The sequence below is a fragment of the Paramormyrops kingsleyae genome, chromosome 1 (genome assembly GCF_048594095.1).
Source record: "Paramormyrops kingsleyae isolate MSU_618 chromosome 1, PKINGS_0.4, whole genome shotgun sequence".
Lineage (NCBI taxonomy): Eukaryota > Metazoa > Chordata > Actinopteri > Osteoglossiformes > Mormyridae > Paramormyrops > Paramormyrops kingsleyae.
The window spans coordinates 68,207,480-68,222,249 of NC_132797.1; the positions used below are offsets into that span (position 1 = coordinate 68,207,480).

Here is a 14,770-nt window from a genome sequence, read left to right on the forward strand (position 1 = left end):
CAAATAAAATCAAATGTATTCCATATCCTGCTGCAACATTTTTGTTTAGCTAGTAATAATAGTGGTAGTAGTAATTGGGAAGGTACAGGAGCTGAACTTTAATACTGTTTTGTAAGCAAAACAAACAAACAAAAAAAAGTTGCGTGATTGAGGACCTTAATCTTTTAGCTCTCCGTTGATCCCCCCCAGTTGGAATATCTAAACCAATTCTGGGCAGTTTCTGTTTGAAAGGTACCTTGTTGACCGTTCTCCTGCCCAGTTTAATTTCTGGTGAATTGTCAGTTTTTGTCGGCTACATTCTCTGGTGATCAGCACTGGCTCTTAACCGGTGAACTTCCTTCCCCACTCACCAAATTCAAGTTTAACCATTTCCCGTATTCCCTGAGCATTCGACCACAGCATTGGGCCCAGGAGTCTGTCCTACGAGTCCAGGGGTTTCTGCTATAGTGAACAGTGAGTGGCGAGAGGCCTTGTGACTGAGGGTAAACGGCTCATTGACATCTTGCATTTGTCACTTTACAGGAGTCCAGGGACCTTCCCTGATCTCAGCTGGTGCATGTCATTTTGGAGATGAGGGCAGATATCCAAAGAGTTTTAAGTTTTAGTTAGTTTTTGGATTGTTTTAAAGATATAATATTCATTCGTTTAGATTCATTTGTATATATCCACATTCCCTGTTACACTGATACTGCAGTGGTTTTAACATATCCCTATTTTCTTCTTAATAAATAACACACAAATGTCCCTGTAATATACTTAGTATTTTCCGTACACACAGTACAGATCTATGAACATGGGAGCACAACTGATCATACTTCATATGTTTTATTTCTTTGCATGTTGCTCTTTTTTTAACTTTGGAAGTTTTGAAGTTTGAAAAAGACAATAAAAAGACAGGTCACTGGCGTGCGGTCTCTTTGTGACCTGAACTGCGGTAATGACCTTTAAATAGTAATTTCGGATTATATACGAACGTCTTTGTTCCAGACATCTAATAGATGATACTTCCCGAAATGACACACTTGAAAATTATTATTGCAAGCAATATAAGATAATGGATAGTCATTACTCTTCCTGCTGTCTGTGTTCATGTATATTGCCAGCTCTTGAAATATGATGCATCTACTGTAGTTAGCCAGCACTTAATATCACAAAGAAGCATGTTTGTAATGATTTATAATTGCCATAGTAAAAGGTGTATTGTGGACATAATGTCTTGGACATTCACTCAATAATTATCTCATTTTATTTATACAGGTGGGTAGCTGCATTAGAGACTAGGGAGGCTTTTAGTGCAATAAGCGAGGAACAGGTGAAAAATAATGTTTATTTTGATAATTTAGCATGGAAATGTGACCGCACAGTTGCCCGCCTGATGGAGGGGGCGGGGGGACCGGGTGATCTAAATGATGTGTGGACAATTCAGTGAGAGAGCGACAGGAATCCAGAGTGTTAGCATCACTCTCCGAAAGGATCGCAGATCAGCAACGGGATCTATTTTAATTATGGGACAAACAAATAGGTAAAGTGTCACCGGCCAGCTGATATGGATTTGAAAGTCTGAGGCGTATCAATAACGCCTAACCCCAGGTTCCGGTTTCCACGGAGCTTCCTCTGTGCTCACTCGTGGGACCACTCATGTGGAAATGGGTCTTTTGAAAGAAGTGGGAGGGGGGTTTAATCTAACCATCACAATAGGGTTTGCTTTTCAAAATGAATATTGTGTAAATGACTTATTGTCAGGGGGGAAATTGCATACCCTGGCAATTTATTTGTTCATTTTATTTACTGTAGTAGATACAAATGAGTTGCATGGGGGGGGGGGAGTATTGTGTTGCTGTGATACACTACACACTGTGTGTATTTTTCCTCCTGTTTCCTCTAGGGGGTTGCTGTTTGAAGCATTGAGCTTTCAGCCAGAGAAAAGGGGAATATTGTATCAGTTAAGGATGTAGGGACTTCAAACTCATAATAGGTGTTTACAAGATTGAGATGATTATAGTTCTGTCACAGTAGGCCATGCGTGTACAGTGTCTGCTCAGAGAATAGCGGCATGAGTGTTACTGTGATTACAAAGACTGGTCTTGTCACAGGAAATTGACTGCCTGACTGATTGTCTTCCCATGTTGCAGATAACTGCAAGTGTGTGCATCTGCACATTTCTCCCTCTCTGCTGGGTTTACCTAGTGTGGATTAATGTCTGCATTTTCTTTTCTGTATTCCCATTCCTCAATAGGTTATTTTTAACTGCACTTGAATGTAGCCTGTCATTTTTCAGATAAAAGAAAATAGTTTGCTTTGCTGATGATCTGTTGAAGGATAAGCTACAGTTCCCCTTCCCTGAGTGGTGTTAATTCATTTGTGTGTTGTGTTGTGTTGTGTTGTGATACCAACCAGATTTGGGCAACCTCAGCAGTGCGAGGAATCAGTACGTACCAATACCAACATTTCTTTAAATATAATATATACCTTACGCCCAGAGATGGACCATGCAGATTTCCTTGCAGTGAACAGTGATCAAATGAGACCTTATATTTTGGGCCCCCTATAAAGTGCTGAGCCCCCTGAATCTGCCAGGGTATCCATGCCCCTCCAGTGCTCCTGGGTATTATAATAGTTATTTCAAAAGTTAGTACTGGTGCTTGATGTGTGTAGTGTTGCTCCCTACAACCCTTTCATTAATAGCATTTTAATTATTATTTAGTATTATTTTCCCTGGTGTTCCCAGTGTCATCTTTGCAGTTGTGATGGCATTGGAAGTCACTAGACGCTCCTCATGACAGTTGAGGACTTATATTTTGATTAAGTGCAAGTTGTGCTGTGCCTACATGCCGAACAATGTGTGAGCACTTAGTTTATGACCGTTGCCAGATAAGCAGTCGGGGTTCCGACGGGGCGCAGTCCTTAAATTTGGCTGCACACACGTGTCTCTCTGACTCCCGATCACGGTAAGCCGTCCGACTGCGAGCGGCTTTGAAGTGCCCCCGCTGAAGCGTGAGCAATCCTCTCGGAAGGAAGGAAAACAGAGAGAGAGAAAGAGAGAGAGAGTGTGAGGGGGATGACTGAAGAAACGCAGAGACGGTGATTTGGTGGGCTTCAATTTAGCGGCATGTTAATCTTTTGCTTTATTTATTTGGTGTTTGGATCGGTTCCAGACAACGCCAATTACATGCCATGTTACATCAAGGAAACTGGGGGGGGGGGGGGGGGACTTGAAGGTTGCGCAGAAGTGACAGCTTAGCCGGCACTTAAAATTTATAGCGCCTCTGCCCCAGCCGTGCTGACATGCACTTAATATCTACACACGTTTATCAGTTACCTTTTTCGAGTGTAACACAGAACAGCATGTGTTTAGTCTGCACTAATGTGAATAAAATTCCCACCTCCCATGTTTTGGCGGCTTATTTTTGGAAAGTGCAAATTTGATTGAGCTTGAATTCAGTCAATTAAGCGAAACCCTGAAATGATGTAGATTGCAATTTGACACCCGTTAAAGGCTAATTAGTTAATCCTGTTTAGAGTATTTAATGAAATGATTTTACACTCCAGGTAGGGTGCCGGTATTATTATTATTATTGTTGTTGTTGTTGTTGTTGTTGTTTTTTGAATTATTTTGGCTGTGGTTGTATCATTGTGTGAGGTTTGTTGTGTGATTTAACGTGACAATTCGGGGACTGTCATGTATCGTCTCTGATTTCCTCCCAGTTGAATAACCATTCTCTGCTTCTGCTGGCTACTCCTCCTCCTCCTCCTCCTCCTCCTCCTGTAGCCCCTGCCCCAGGCAGAGGATGTAAAATGTAGCAATGACAGTGACCCAAACGGTCACATTTGACTAAATTAGGGGTTAAGTGGCGCTGCCTGGTCTTTAAGATTCCTTTCAGTGACTGGTGCGTAGATTTCCAAAACTAATTTAAAACAGTTTCATATTGATAGGCCTATGTAAGATGGGCTCAGTCGTCTACAGATTAGATTCAGTTTAATTTGTTGTTTAATCCATTTTTATATTTGAAATGGATTGCATTAATAATCATATCAAACAGCATTTATAAGTTTTGCGTTGACAGTTTGGTGTCTGTCTACTCTTGCATTTTTGCACCTTAATTTTCATCGTGACCCTACCTTCAGAAGACATTTCTGTTGTGTACGTAGAGCAAAATGAAAAGTCCTCATAATGTTGTTTACATGCGCCGATGAAAATCCCAGCGCTGTAATGATCAGTAATTATAAATATTTTTTTCTCGACCCATCTTGCAGCGCTGCTGTGGCGTCGCATGCTTCAGCTGAGCCGCTTTTTTGCGCCGCTTAATTATGACATTACTAAATGCAGCAGTCTGCTCCTGCAAAGCAAAACACACTTCCAGTGCATAATCGTGTTGAAGACTGACTTTAAAGAGCTCATTATAGTTTTCCCCCCTCCTTCTTTTTCTAAAGAGCGGTTTATTAAACACAGTTACCTAATAAGCATCTTTGGTGGTGCAAATTGGCGAAAACAGTAATGAGTCTGATTAGGCCACGTTTCAATTACGACAGCTCTAACACCCCCCTCTCCAAACCCCACCCAAAAAACCCACCCACTCAGCAGCCCCAAGAAAGAAGGGGGAAAAAAATAGGTGCCTTGATGCTTGGGAATCCTGCTAGAAGGCATTGCACACGCGCTAAAGAACCGCTCAGCCACCTCTGTGCTTCCTTTCAGCACCACAGTAATGAATAGAGAATTGTGCAAGCGGTGGTCCAATTTACGCACTGGGAAATTGGATGGACAGAGCGAAGGCGCAGTCGTGTTTGCTTAAAAACAGCAAAGGCTCCCGAGATTAACAGTTCCCAAAAAGGTCAGCCTCTCTGTTTCTGAGTCTTCTTTGGTGATGACTGTGCTAACTGAAATTAAATAAAATACAAATTTAATCCAGAATAAAGAGCCCTTTTTTGCCTTCTACTACTTAATCGTGATGTGTAATTCTTGTTGTTTTTATGTCAGCGTTTCACTACGCTGAAAGATTCAACTTTTAGCCACTATGAGATTTCATTTTTTTCAATTGCAGTTTAGCCAATGTAGTTTTTAAATACTCAAATGTTCATAACCGCTTATATTCCTGTCTAAATTGCAATGTTATTGTCATTGTGAACCAAATAATTTGTTCTCTTTAGTGTAGATCTGTTTTTTTTTTCTATTACAACTGAATGTGAAAAACTAATTGTTTATCACATTGTATCTGATTTAACTGAATGTTTAAACGAATTTTAGCTGATACTTTTGGTTCGGGTCAGTTCGTTTCTGTAGCTTAACCTGTGCTGACGTCTTCTACTTGGACAAGTGTTTTGAGAATTTTTCCTCAACCTAAAATCAGTCCATTGTAATATGCATTGTAAAATCAGTCTAATCAGCCACATCACTTCTTGTGGGATAAAATGAAACTTTCTGACAGCTCCCTTTTTTCTCCACCGGCATATTTTCTTAAGAATGTGTTGTTCTAGGTGCAGATCATTGAGGTCAATGAGTTGCACATTCATTTAAATCACATTAATAATCATTGCATAAATGCATAACACATTCTTCTTCATAAACTGCTTGGGGTAGCTGGCGTCACACCCGTTTGCCCTATTGACAGCGTGGAGGCCGCGCGTTTTGAAAATAAAATGCAGCAGGTTACAAAGGCACCTGATACAATAATGACAAGTGGAACAATGGTACTCCGTCTTTAAGTTAGTGTGTGTGTGTGTGTGTGTGTGTGTGTAGCTTGTATATTTTTGCAGGTTTTCGGAGCCATTGGGGAGATGCTCATTTGCCGTGTCATTGCAGATTTTTGGAGGGTTGCTGAGTTCGTTGTGTTGACTGGTGGACACTGCTGAATCATACAAAGGCATTTTGAGTGGGCCGACAACTACTAATCAGAGGAATTTGAGCTGAAGTCCTAGAGCCAATCAGGAACTGTTTTACTAATGGAACATGTGCTAATTATTCCAGCTGAAGTGAAGAATGTTTTACATATATGTGTGTTATGAATGTATAGCCACTATTTGATTTTTGTACATTCTTGGCGTGAGAATGACCTGAGATATATCTTCTGTATGAAAACTCAATGTATTATCCAGTGGTGATATGGTTTTTATATTGTATGCATGAAGAGATGACATTGAAGTTTGCTAGCCAGGATTATTACCTTCCACAGAATGCTGTGCAATTTAGGAATTTGTCAACTGCACATGTCTTTGCGCATGTGTGTCTGTGACTGTGTGTGTGTGCCTTTATGTGTGCGTGTATATGGACGCTGGTGTCTGCGTGTATCTGTTTGTCTGTGTGTTTAAGGCTGGCCTGTCTGGCACAGTTAGAGGTGACTGCATCTCTGAATGTGTTTCTCTTTCGCCACCTCCCCCAACCCCCCACGTTCGTCCTGGCTTCTCTCTTTCCCTCTCTTTGTCTCTCACTCTCCCTCCCTCTCTCTATTTCTCACTGCCGATGTGCCAGAGCTTCCTGCCTTTTTTTCTTCTCTCTCTCTTCCCCCCCCCCTCTCTTTCCCTCTCTCTCCCTCTCCCTCTCTCTCTCCCTCCCTGCTGAAAGCTGAACCTTGCTCCCTTGAGCGATACCAACACAACATGAAGAGTTAGTTTGTGGATTCTTTTACTCGGCCAGTGGAGCATTTTAAACAGATGATAGATAGACTGCGCCGAGAAATTAACAAAGGGAAGAATGCGTTATATTTTTCTTTTCAGCAACCGGCTCTGATCCTCCAATCATGCTTAGTATGTCTGTAATCCTGTTTTGTTCACGGGGGGATTGGGGGGGGGGGGGTGTTGCTCTTTACTGCTCTTGACCACAGAAGCATCCTTGCGCGCTCAAACCGAGTCTCTCGTTAGCGTTCCGAACATTATTCTTCCTAAATGCTCGATTTCACCAGCACTCCTTTGCGTCGGTGCCTGCTAATGCGGCGTGTACCAGGTCACCCCGGTCACAGTTCCGGTTCCGGCACATTCACAGTAGCCTGACGGGGTGATGCATCGCTTGTCTTCGGTCAGAGAGAGCGAGCCTCCCCTTCCTCCATCTGTGGCCGATCTCCTTCAAACCGGCTTTATATTTTATTACATATAATATGTATATATTTCCCCTAACCTGCCATTGTCCTCGCTCCGATTCCATTTCATTAAGCTTTTGACATACGTGGGTCTGGATATACCGGTTAAAGTACACTTAGCCAGAAGCTTTCAAACAGCTGATATATACAGATGCAAAGGTGGGGAGAGGAGCAGTGCTGAGGGAAGTGTGTTTAATTGCAGACATTACATCAAGCACTCTTTTATAGGGATGTATCATCTTGCGCTGTTTGAACGAAATAATTGCGACGTATTCAGACAGATAGAATTACGGGTCCTGTTTCGCAATATCAGCGCCGGTGTCTCTCTGTGGAAAGTCATTGTGTTTGGGCTGGATGGGATGAAAGAGAATCTCGGGACTGTAACTAAGCAATTTTTGAATTAAGCCGGAATGGCTTTAACCAAATAGTTCTCTTCTATACGTGTCAAATGTCTCATTAAATCCATTAATGCAATAGGCCATAACTTCACTGCAAGGTCTTTTCAGTGCGGTTATTACCTGGGATTTCCGCTCCTTGAAACGTCTCGCTCAGAGTGATATAGCCAAGGACCCTCCCACTCCCTTCTCGGCGTGATGTGGTCCAGGGAAGTAATGACTCTGTGGGGTGAAAGGATGGGTGTTTTATTAACAGAAAAAAAATCAGGCTGGGAATGATTTAAGTTGATAAATAGTGAGTAATACGTACTTTTTTTAAAGCCCTATTACTATGTGGAGTGCTTCCATATAAAGAATGGAAAATTAAAGTATTCCATTTGCCTGCAAATAATGAACAAATAATCTGGTTCAGTTCTATGAAGATCAAATTAGTTTGCTCATTTGAATTAATGATTTTGTCTAGGTACAGTATATGTGTTTAACAAAATCTTGTGGCCATTGACTATTTTTTCTGTCTTATTCTAGCAATTTCTTAATGATGACCTGATGTGTATTCTTGGGTGTAACTTCCTTTCTCTGTACAATCAGCAGCAGGTGTTTTTCCCCTAACATATAGGAACCGAGCCATACCCAAACTATACTGTGAAGACTGTGTGACTATACTAGTTCCAGCGCAGTTCCAGTGCGGTTCCAGCGCAGTTCCAGCTCGCGTCGGTTTTCCACTTCAGAAGGGTTGGCTCTGTAAAGCCAACCCACTGTCTCTCTCCAACCCTGTTGCCGGGTTTGGAGAGAGACAGTGACGTAAAACTGAAGAGGCACTTATTTACTGCTCATAAATGTGCTCACTAGCAAGTCTGTGAGCATCACTGTGTTATGGTAGCATCAAACGCTAGTGGAATTAACATTTATTTCCGTAAATTTGCATTACAAATCCAGTCCATGCAGCCATTCTACAGCCTTTTTTCTACGTAGTTGGGTGGAAATTTTTGAAGTTCTGAGTTATCGGGAAAGCATAAATACAGTGCAATGTCTGATAATAATGAGTAAGATATAGAATATGCCGTTTTTTCCTTCAGATGATCTATATATATCGACTCAGAATAGTGGTATCTCCCTGTATTTTGACCAATCAGATGGTGACTCAACCAGCTCGATTTGGTCATGCTTTTGGCCTTGGTATTATGTATGGCCATGTCAGTGCAGGTATGGCTCACATAATTTATGTTTGTGGTATGGTTCGGGTTCGGCTCAGTTCTTGGTGGCAGTGAAAAAGCTCCAAGTGAGTGATCATCATACTGCTCATCCATATGGGAATTAATTTTTTATATGCTGTATTTCCTTTTCTCTTCTGAAAGCTAATTTTATTTATCACTGATTGATTGGACCTTTAGTCGCGGCTGACGTGTTTGCCGCCACGTTCTCAGTCTCCTCCGTTTCTTAATCATTCGCTCGGAAGCCTGACAGGCCCGGCAGCCCCAGCACGGTTCCCTTTGACTAAAACCTTGTAAATTAACACAATTAGCGGCAGCATCATCCCGCTAATTAGCTCCCGGCGTCTGGCGCGGCAGCTCGGCGAAACGGCTGGGAGGAAGCCATGTGGGAATCGGCACGCTGCTCTGTTTCCAAATAAACAGCGCGCTGCACTTGTGTGGCTTTGCAAGTCCCCCCCCAATGCGCGCGCGCACACACACATACACACACACACACACACCTCAAGTGGACAGTTGCAGATGTGTATATAGACGTTTCTGCCTGTGAGTCTGAACCCATGACGGCGCCGCGATTCATCAGCCAGGCAGCTGAAGATCGCGCTGTTCTACAGAAAATGGGCTGGACCAGTGGTAAGGAAGCATCTCCCACAGGCATTTTACTTTAGTCTGGCTTATCATCTCATGGCTTTGGGGGGGGGGGGGGCTGACAGGGGTGTCCGTTTTGGAGATTGTTGGGGGGCGGGGGGGGGGGGGGTCAGACTGGGGCCACGTGATGTGGAGGGAGTCGGCCTGTCAATACAGCTGCATATCCGCGGTGGTTAATACGCACGACCCTCGGGGAACCTCGTGGGACCCCAAACGTGCCCGTTAACGGCTTAAAGGAAGTAAACCTGCAAGACAAAATAAAAAAACAGGGTCGTTGTTAATGTGGCAGCCTCGTTACTGCATGGGAGGCATGTCCCGTCACTGCAGCAGCGAGGGCCCCCGGCCGCGCTCCTCTGCTATTTGCAGATGGAGTTTGGGTGTAAACGGATTGCGCCTCTTGAGCAGTGGAAACAACAGAAAGACAAAGACAAGTGGGACTTGTTTTTTTTTTTTTTTTTCCTCTATCCCCCCGCCCCCCCCCCCCGAGTCTGTACACCACAGACCAGGAGGCTGTGAGAGGGCCGTTGTAATTCAAACCGAGCCGTGGGCTTTGTGTGATGAAAGCGCCGGAGCGCTGCCCGGGAGATTGGTTCGCCGCACCCGGTGAAGCTGATTTGAAACCGTCTCGGACCCGCTTTAGATGAGAGTTGGATTATAGAGTGACCTGCAATGTCTGTGTCATATCGGTCTGTGCAGGGTGCATTATACTGCGCTAACTAGGTGCTGGGTCCCAAATCAGGGCTGTGCCTTCGATGTGATCTGTCAGCAAGTGGTCCCGTATTTGTTATATGGGGGGTTAGCCTGTGGGAAAGATATATTTTGAGGTTTCAATGACATCTGAAGCGAGTTAAGTCCTTGGGTCGTTTGACTGCTGTTTCTCTACCCACTGTTTTGCTAATGATTCTTTCTGGAATGTTACCCTTTTAGTTAGCTGTAATGCTAAGCACTACTTTTGTATATATTAAATGCATGTTTCTGTGTTTTAAATTCAGGCGTAAAGATGCAGTGGACGCCGGAGCATGCGCAGTGGGCGGAGCAGCACTTTGACATCACCTCCACCACCCGCTCGCCGGCTCACAAGGCTGAGGCCTACCGGGGACACCTGCAGCGCACCTATCAGTATTCTTGGGCCAACGATGACATCTCAGCGCTGACCGCCTCCAACCTCTTGAAGAAGTATGCCGAGAAGTATTCGGGGATCTTGGAGGGCCCCAACGAGAGGGTCCTCCTGAGCTCCTACTCGGAGGGGGGCCCACCGCTCATCAACGGCAGGAAATCGGAGAGTGAACCCTGGCAAGAGGGAGTCTACTCCATGAACTGCGTCCCAGACGTGATATCCGCAAGCAAGGCCGGGGTGACGGCTGCCCTGCCCCCAGCAGACGTCTCTGCCAGCATTGGCAGCTCGCCGGGGGTGGCCAGCAACCTGACGGAGCCTAGCTACTCCAGCAGCAGCTGTGGAAGTCACACAGTGGCGGGCCTTCACTCCGTACTCCCCTCTCAGGAATACGCCCCGGGGTACAATGGCTCCTACCTGCATTCCAGTTATAGCGGGCAGTCTGCCTCAGCCCTGCCGTCGCCTCACCCATCACCTTTGCACAGCGCTGGGCTCCTGCAGCCACCCCCGCCACCCCCACCTCCCCCCCCAGCTCTCGTGCCGGGCTACAACACTGGCTCGCCAAACATCTCCAGCTACAATTACCCTCCGGCAGGGTATCCTCCACAGACTGCTGTTGCCCCGGGTTACGGCCCCGGGGGAGCGCCACCTCCCTCTGCCTACTTGCCATCAGGTATAGCCGCTCCTACGCCCTTGCCTCCCTCAACCCTCCCCGGCTATTCCTACCAGTCACACAGTCTTGCGCCAATCGCACCAACACCGCTGAACAGTAGTTCGGCTAATTCCCTGAAGCGGAAGGCTTTCTATATGACAGGGCAAGGAGAGATAGACTCCAGTTATGGAAATTTCAGCTACAGCCAACAGCGATCAACTCAGAGCCCTATGTACCAGATGGGGGACAACAGCGTTTCAAGCACAGGCCGGGGGAATGGATTTGACAGAAGTGCTGAGGCGTCATCTTTGGCGTTTAAGCCGACAAAGCAACTGTTGCCCTCGGATCAGCAGAGAAAGTTCGGCAGTCAGTCCGGCAGGGCGCTAACCCCCCCATCCTACCCTTCAACGAAAGGCTCCCTGGGCAGCTCGCGGTCGGGTGAGCCGTTCGGCAAGTTCACGTCCCCCGTCATGGGCGAGCACGGCGACGAGCACCGGCAGCACCTCTCCCACCCGGTGCTGGGGTCGGCCGTCGGCACAGCTACCTCATCTACCCATCCCGCAGAGGAGCAGCTGAAGGGCAGCGATCCACACCTCGTGGAGCTGGTCACCACGGAGATTATTCAGCAGGGCCCCCCAGTAGACTGGAGCGACATAGCTGGACTGGAGTTGGCCAAAGCCACAATAAAAGAAGAGGTCTTGTGGCCTATGTTGAGGCCGGATGTGTTTAGTGGACTCACCGCATTACCTCGTACCATTCTTTTGTTTGGACCTCAGGGAACAGGCCGAATGCTACTGGGTCGGTGCATAGCCAGCCAGCTGGGGGCGGTGTTCCTCCAGCTCAGTGGTTCCGCCCTGGTGACCAAGTGGGTGGGCGAAGGAGACAAGATTATCCACGCCTCGTTCCTGGTGGCACGGTGCCGGCAGCCTGCCGTGGTATTCATCAGCGAGATCGACATGCTGCTGTCCGCCCAGCTCAGCGAGGAGAGCCCAGTGAGCAGGATCAAGGGCGAGCTCCTCATGCAGCTGGACGGCATCCTTGCCTCAGCCGAGGACCACGTGGTAGTTGTGTGCTCCACGAGTAAGCCCGAGGAGATTGACGAGTCTTTGCGGAGGTACTTCATGAAGCGGATCCTCATCCCGCTGCCCGACAGCACGGCAAGGCACCAGATAATCAGCCAGCTGCTTTCGCAGCACAACTACTGCCTCAACGACAAGGAGTTGGCGCTGCTCGTCCAGCGAACAGAGGGTTTCTCGGGGCTCGACGTGGCCCGCCTGTGTCAGGAGGCAGTGGTGGGACCTCTGCATGCTGTGCCGGGCGCAGACCTTTCAGCCATCCTTCCCGGCCAGTTGCGGCCAGTCACCTACCAGGACTTCGAGAACGTTTTTTGTAAAATTCAGCCCAGTATATCACAGAAAGAACTTGACACATACATTAAGTGGAACAAAATGTTTGGCTGTAGTCAATGAAAAGAGAGAACTGGAGATCGAGAGGGAGCGACCCAGTTGGCCCGTGAGCTCGTTAGAGGAAGAGTACCACTGGAAGGGTTCTCCTTTCAGTGTCGCAGCTTGAAGGTCGAGGGGGTATACAGACAACAGTGATCTTAGCACCTAAACTGTCAGAAGGGACTTAAAATAAGTGTGCTTTAACTGAGAGCTGGCAATCTGCAAGTAACACACGCACGCACGTACACACGCACGCACGCACGCACGCTCACACAGAAATCTTATTTTGATGCTTGATACTGCTGAGGTCGGGCATCTCATTCAAAGGTGCAAGTGGGTTGACTTCAAGAGGATGGAAACCCAGTGTGTATATATCATTCTGCTCTTCTTGAGATTTAGTTGCTATCAAGTGCCTGAAGTGGTGCTTTTTGATTTGGTTGTTGTTATTGTTTGTTTGCCTCACAATCTACATTGGTGGCATGTGCTAATATAAAAAAGAGCTTTAACTCCAAACACTAAATTTAGAGATTCTCTGTTGTTTTTTAGGAGACGGTTTGATTGTTATTGTTATTATTTTGCCATTTTAAGAGCAACAGTATTCCTCAGTTGTCTGTTCTGCGGTGTCATCTGGGAACAGGATGAAATACTCACATGTAGGGTGATGGAGATCTGGGCCCTAAGTTATCGACTTTCATTTCTTTTGATGTTCTGACTGCGAAAACTCAGGAAAGCGATTGTGATTTGTACAGTACCTCAAAAGATTGTGTCGAAAGCACTATGTACTGCTGAAAGTATTAGGTTAGGCATCTTATTTACGTTACGAGGGGGGTGGGGTGGGGGGGATGGGGGCGGAGAATAATTTGTGGGCTTACCTCAACACGTTTTAAAAACTGGCAAGAAGATGAATGACTTTGAATGTACCAGAAGCGTTCTGGAGTGATGGTGCAAAGTTTAGTTTTTGCAAGTATTAAAGGTGAAGATTTTATCAATATAGTTTTATTTGTCATGCGGCAAGGATCGAAGTGTAAATTTCAAAGTTTAAATTATGTATTAGTACTTAATACAACTGTTTTCCGAGCAGCCTTCAGCCACTGTACAAAGAACAATTGTACACTTTAAAGAGAAGCACACAAATTGTGAAGATGAGGTAAAGAGACCCATCCGCACACAACGAAACAACAATGATAATTGTCTAATGGCCAATCACATAGCTAGCTTTCTGTGTTCCTTTTTTTTATTGAGGACCTCGATGACATAAGGGAGGCAAATCAACAACCTAATCAGGCTGCTCTTGCACCAGAAGCCAAGTATTCAAGGGTTACAAAGGATAAAGAGCTGCCAGAAAGGATTTAATAGCCGTTTTAAAGCAAACGATATCCCATTCTGCTGCTGCCGTTGGTCATATGTACAGCGATGCCTAAGGTTTCTCTATACCCTGCTTTCAGTTCTACCTCAGTTTAATTACACTCCGAAAGCAGAACGCGTGAGGGTAGTTTTCCAGTGTGCCATCTTGCAGAGTCCATTTCGGAAATTAAAAATGAAAAAAAAAACACCAGTAATGCCAGTTTAAAAAAAAATAATAATAATAAGTCAGTTACAGGGCTACACACAGTCCTTATCCACCACTCCTAGTCACCTTTACATCAGATTTTCCCCCAAACACGGGAATGGGAAGCTCACTTTCGGAATATTGCTCCGTTTAACTGCTTGCGAGCCCTTTTTTGTATAATTTAAAACTTTCTTGCAGCTCTTTTCATGATAGCTATTATCGTCTGATAAACGTCCAACGGGAAGGGCAGAGGACAGTCACAGTGTCTCGTAACTGCATGCAAAAATGAAGCCTTGCGTTTGAATGTATACTTGTTTTAATTTTCATTTATTTACTAGTTTTGAAATTTTCTTTTTGAGGCAGTATAAAAACTGTTGTTAAGCACTAATCTAGTGGTAGAGTAGTACCACTAAATTACCACTGTATGTTTGTAGAGCAGTATATAACGGGTCCACCCGGCAGGAGGAGGTGGGGGGCCAAGTTTACACATTTCCCCTCGCCGCTCTGAAGGTTGTATCTTTTCCCGTAGCTTGCCGCTTCCTCATTGGTGTTGAGTTGTGACGTCTTGACTTGACCCAGGGTGGTTAGAGCAAAGGACACAACAACTGGCACAGAGACACAAATAGATTGAAAGGTTCTGGTCCTTTGTGGGACATATACCAGTCTGGGTCCTACAATGATATTCTGGCTGA

The 14,770-nt window shown here is 45.4% G+C and overlaps 1 protein-coding gene across 4 annotated transcripts in view; it reads left to right on the top strand.

Annotated features, from left to right (window-relative positions):
• The window catches only part of fign (fidgetin), a 39,144-nt gene extending 25,754 nt beyond the window's left edge, over positions 1-13,390 (top strand). For 3 of the 4 annotated variants that reach the window (XM_023819446.1, XM_023819522.2, XM_072718366.1), the window contains exon 2: positions 10,311-13,390. In XM_023819446.1, the coding sequence (XP_023675214.1) occupies positions 10,311-12,553 (2,243 nt within the window). In that variant the 3' untranslated portion in view covers positions 12,554-13,390. Of the gene's footprint in view, positions 1-9,220; positions 9,304-10,310 lie in introns of those variants that run through there. The other variant, XM_072718363.1, reaches the window with a different exon arrangement.
• The last annotated feature ends 1,380 nt before the right edge of the window (positions 13,391-14,770 follow it).